Source organism: Schistocerca gregaria, chromosome 6 (assembly GCF_023897955.1).
Source record: "Schistocerca gregaria isolate iqSchGreg1 chromosome 6, iqSchGreg1.2, whole genome shotgun sequence".
NCBI lineage: Eukaryota > Metazoa > Arthropoda > Insecta > Orthoptera > Acrididae > Schistocerca > Schistocerca gregaria.
In genome coordinates this window covers 51,332,571-51,337,886 of record NC_064925.1, presented here as the reverse complement: position 1 = coordinate 51,337,886, position 5,316 = coordinate 51,332,571, and the positions used below count along the sequence as shown (strand labels likewise).

The window sequence follows — 5,316 nt, the reverse complement described above, 5'->3', positions numbered from 1 at the left end:
GTGAAGAATGGCAACACTAGCAGGCGGTGCTGAGAGGCAGCAAAAGGTACTGACAGGCAGCAGCAGTGGGCAGTGATGGGTAGCAGCAGTGGGTGGCACAGGACAGGAGCAGTGAGTGGCAACAGGCAGCAGTAGTGGGTGGCACTGGGCACAACCAGTGGGTGGTGATGGGCACAAGCAGCAAGGGGAGAACGGCAACAGTAGCAGGCGGTGATGAGAGGCAGTAGCAGGGGGTGAAAGGCAGCAGGAGTGGACAGTGATGGGCATAAGAAGCACGTGTTAATTTGCAGCAGCCGTGGGTGGTTACAGGCAGCAGTAGTGGGTGGCACTGGGCAACTACCAGTGGGTGGTGATGGGCACAAGCAGCAAGGGAAGAATGTCAACAGTAGCAGGCGGTGATGAGGGGCAGCAGCCGGTGGCGACAGGTAGCAGTAGTGGGCAGTGGTGGCCACCTGCAGCAGGCAGCAATGGGAAGCAGCGCTGGGTGGCATCAGGCAGCAGTAGTGTTTGGCACTGGGCACAACCAGTGGCTGGTGATTGGCACAAGCAGCAAGGGAAGAACGGCAACAGTAGCTGGCGGTGATGAGGGGCAGCAGCAGGTGGCGACAGACAGCAGTAGTGGGCAGTGGTAGCCACCTGCAGCAGGCAGCAATGGGAAGCAGCGCTGGGTGGCATCAGGCAGCAGTAGTGGGTAGCACTGGGCACAACCAGTGGCTGGTGATTGGCACAAGCAGCAAGGGAAGAACGGCAGCAGTAGCTGGCGGTGATGAGGGGCAGCAGCAGGTGGCGACAGACAGCAGTAGTGGGCAGTGGTGGCCACCTGCAGCAGGCAGCAATGGGAAGCAGCGCTGGGTGGCATCAGGCAGCAGTAGTGGGTAGCACTGGGCACAACCAGTGGGTGGTGATTGGCACAAGCAGCAAGGGGAGAACGGCAACAGTAGCTGGCGGTGATCAGAGGCACCAGCAAGGGGCGACAGACAGCAGTAGTGGGCAGTGATGGCCAGCTGCAGCAGGCAGCAATGGGCAGCAACGCTGGGTGCCATCAGGCAGCAGTAGTGGGTGGCACTGGGCACAACCAGTGGGTGGTGATTGGCACAAGCAGCAAGGGGAGAGCGGCAACAGTAGCAGGCGCTCGTGAGAGGCATCAGCAAGTGGCGACTGGCAGCAGCAGTGTGCAGTGATGGCCAGCTGCAGCAGGCAGCAATGGGCAGCAGCGGTGGGTGGCAACAGGCAGCAGTAGTGGGTGGCACTAAGCACCACCAGTGTGTGGCAATGGGCACAAGCAGCAAGGGGTGAATGGCGACAGTAACAGGCGGTGATGAGGGGCAGCAGCAGGTTGCGACAGGCAGCAGCAGTGGACAGTGATGGGCAGCAGCAGCAGGCGGCAATGGGCAGCAGCGGTGGGTGGCAACAGGCAGCAGTAGTGGGTGGCACTGGGCACCAACATTGGTTGTTGATGGGCACATGCAGCAAGGGGAGAATGGCGACAGTAGCAGGTGGTCATGAGTGGCAGCAGCAGGTGGCGACAGGCAGCAGAAGTGTTCAGTGATGGGCAGCAGCAGCAGGCAGCAATGGGCAGCAGCGGTGTGTGACCACAGGCAGCAGTAGTTGGTGGCACTGGGCACCACCGATGGGTGGTGATGGGCACAAGCAGCAAGGGCAGAATGGCAACAGTAGCAGGCAGTGATGAGAGGCAGCAGCTGGTGGCAAGAGGCCGCAGCAGTGGGCAGTGATGGGCAGCAGCGGAAGGCAGCAATGGGCAGCAGCAGTGTTTAGCAACAGGCAGTAGTAGTGGGTGGCACTGGGCACCACCAGTGGGTGGTGATATGCACATGCTGCAAGGGGACAATGGCAACAGTACCAGGCGGTGATGAGAGGCAGCAGCAGGTGGCAACAGGCAGCAGCATTGGGCAGTGATGGGCAGCACGAGCAGGCAGCAATGACCCGCAGCGGCGGGTGGCAACAAGCAGCAGTAGTGGGTGGCACTGAGCACCACCAGTGTGTGGTGATGGGCACAACCAGCAAGAGGAGAATTGCAAGAGTAGAATGCATAGATGAGAGAAAGCAGCAAGTGGCGACAGACAGCTGCTGTGAACGGTGATGGGCAGCAGCAGCAGGCAGCAATGGGAAGCAGCGATGGGTGGCAAGAGGCATCAGTAATCGGTGGCACGGGGCACCACCAATGGGTGGTGATGGGTACAAGCTGCAAGGGGAGAATGGTAACAGTAATAGGCGGTGATGAGAGGCAGCATCAAGTGGCGACACGCAGCAGCAGTGGGCAGTGATGGGCAGCAGCAGCAGGCAGCAATGGACAGTAGCGGTGGTGGCAACAGGCAGCAGTAGTGGGTGGTACTGGGCACCACCAGTGCGTGGTGATGGGCAGCAGCAGCAATCAACATTGGCAGCAGCGTTGGATGGCATCAGGCAGCAGTACTGGGTGGCACTGGGCACCACCAGTGGGTGGTAATGGGCACAAGCAGCAAGGGGAGAATGGCTACAATACCAGGCGCTGAGGAGAGGCAGCAGCAGGTGGCGACAAGCAGCAGCAGTGGACAGTGGTGCGGAGCAGCAGCAGGTATGAGAGGGCATGAGCGGTGGGTGGCAACAGGCAGCAGTTGTGTGTGGCACTGGGCACCACCAGTCGGTGGTGATGGGGATAAGCAGCAAGGCGAGCATGGCAATAGTAGCAGGCGGTGATGAGAGGCAGCAGCAGGTGGCGACAGGCAGCAGCAGTGGGGAGTGATGGCAGCAGCAGCAGGTACGAATGGGCAGCAGCAGTGGATTGCATTAGGCAGCAGTAGTGGGTGCCACTGGGCACCACGAGTGTGTGGTCATGGGCACAACCAGCAAGGGGAGTATGGCAAGAATAGCAGGCGGTGAAGAGAGGCAGCAGCAGGTGGCGACAGGCAGCAGCAGTTGGCCGTGATGGCCAGCAGCAACAGGCAGCAATGGGCAGAAGCGAAGGGTCGCAACAGGCAGCAGTAGTGGGTGGCACTGGGCACCACCAGTGTTTGGTGATGGGCACAAACAGCAAAGGGGAGAATGGCAACAGTAGTAGGCGGTGATGAAAAGCATGAGCAGGTGGCGATAGGCAGAAGCAGTAGGGAGTGATGGGCAGCAGCATTACGTAACAATGGGCAGCACAATCAGGTGGCGACGGGCGCCAGCAGTAGCCAGTCATTGGTAGCAGCGGTTCGCAGCTGCGATCTGCAGCAGTGGGCAGTGACAGGTAGCAGCTGTGGGCAGTGATCGGCAAGAGCTGCGGGCAGCGACAGCCAGGAACATTGGGTAGCGACAGGCAACAGCAGTGGACAGTCACATAAAGTAGCAATGGGCAACAATGGGCAGGAGCATCAGGTGGCCACTTGCACCAGAAGTGAGCAGTGATGGGCAGGAGCAGTGGGCAGTTAGAGGTAGCAGCTGTCTTCATTGTTGGGCAGCAGCAGAGGGCAGCAACAGGCAGCAGCAGCAGACAGTGACAGGAGGCAGTAGTGGGCAGTACTGGGCAGAATCTGAGGGCAACAATGGGAGTTAGCAGTGGGTAGCTTCAGGTAGCAGATGTGGGTAGTTACAGGCAGCAGCAGTGGGCATTGGGAGGCAGTAGCTGTGAGCTGTCACAGACAGTAGCTGTAGGCTGTGATGGGCGGTAGCAGTGGGCAACAATGGGCAGCAGCATTCTGTAGCGACAGGTAGCAGCAGTGGGAAGTCACGGGCAGTATCAGTGGGCAACAATGTGAAGGAGCATTACAAGTCGACAGGCACCAACAATGGCGTATCGTTTGTAGCAACAGTTTGCAACTGTGGGCAGCATTAATGGGCACTGACAGTCATCAGCAGTGGTCAGTAACAGGCAGTAGCAGTTTTCAGTTATGGGCAGTAGCAGTGGGCAAGAAAGGGCAGGCAGAACCAGTGGAAAGTCATGGACAGTACAAGTGGGCAAGAATGGGCAGAAGCATGATAAGGTGATGGGCACCAGTCATGGACTCTCATAGAAAGCTGCAGTTTGCAACTGAGGGCAGCAGCAGCAGGCAGTGGCAGTCAGCAGCAGTGGGCAGTGAAGGTCAGCAATAGCAGGCAGTGATGGGGACTAGGTAGCAGTTGAGGGTCCAAAAGTCCATTTGTTCCTGGAACGTAGTCGAGACAGCGATAATCTTCTGGCTTGGAAGGTAGGGGAATCCATATTATAGCCTTCCCCTGTATAAAGGACTTGTGAAGCACCATCACTTGGGAACGATACACACTTACAAATCACATTCTCATCCTAGCCAACAGGAAAGTGTGAAATATGTGGTACGATATTTTTAGGAAATTAGTTCTCATTATTTTACCTGAACACTGTGTCTCAATATGAAAAACAAAACTGGCCAGAAGCCTCCAGTGTAGTTCAACGACGTCTGCTTAGTGTAGTGTAGTGTGTACCTGAAGAGCAGGCCAGCCGAGTAACCACTGGTCGCCAGGGTCAGGCTAATCCGCGACTTCCGTTGCCGCCTGACTCCGTAACACCCCGCCACCGCACGATGCGATTCAAACGCCAGAGACTGGGGAGTAACCAGTAGTTCCATCCCTGACACACGCTCCTCAGTTTAAATAATCTGAAACGGGAGCGTTGTTTAATCGATACACCAAGAACTTCTCACGCTTTTATACGAGTTATTTTCGAAAATGGAAGAAATCGAACCATAGACGCGTTTTCACATCGCTACTTGTTCTGCAAATCCTGTACAACACTACAGGATAGGGTAGATTTCGTGGGTGTTTTCCGACAGAGTACGTCAGAACGAATGTCGAAAAGGGCTAGAGGACCAGCACCAACTTGTCCTGCGTGCACAGACCAGCATTCATCAGCAGGTGGGGAGGGATGCCGCACTCCTATTGGCTCTCTGGATGAAATGGTGGCTGGAGGGGTAGAATTTACATAAACCCTCGTTGTGATGTTGTCACTCTCATTCTGCCGTCGTCATATCACTTGTGTCTTTTCTATTGTGTGTCTGAGTCTTTTTTTTTTTTCGGGAGCAATGAAGTGCTCAAATTCCAACGACAGCACCAGCGGCGGTAGCAGCCCTAGCAGCGAAAACGTCTTCGCCAGGACAACCTGCCATGTAAGTTAATTGTTCTATTCATTCAATGTACCTGTGTGCGCCATAATTTTAGTATCGCTCACAGCGACTGTTTAGGTCGACGTCGGTAGAGGCATACGTCCGTACTACTGAGATTTAGAATGGTTTTCTGCTGTAATTTTAGTGTGCGAAGAGTTTTTATTCTGTAACGGGCATTACAGCCTTTCTTTTTGTTTCTTGTCGTAGCAGCATTCATCGC

The 5,316-nt window shown here is 56.1% G+C and overlaps 1 protein-coding gene across 1 annotated transcript; it reads right to left on the bottom strand.

Annotated features, from left to right (window-relative positions):
* Nucleotides 1-1,542: 1,542 nt before the first annotated feature.
* On the bottom strand, nucleotides 1,543-2,052 carry LOC126278720 (putative keratin-associated protein 4-16). The gene has a single exon (XM_049978995.1). The coding sequence runs from the start codon at nucleotides 2,050-2,052 to the stop codon at nucleotides 1,543-1,545; it is 510 nt and encodes a 169-aa protein (XP_049834952.1).
* Nucleotides 2,053-5,316: the final 3,264 nt, after the last annotated feature.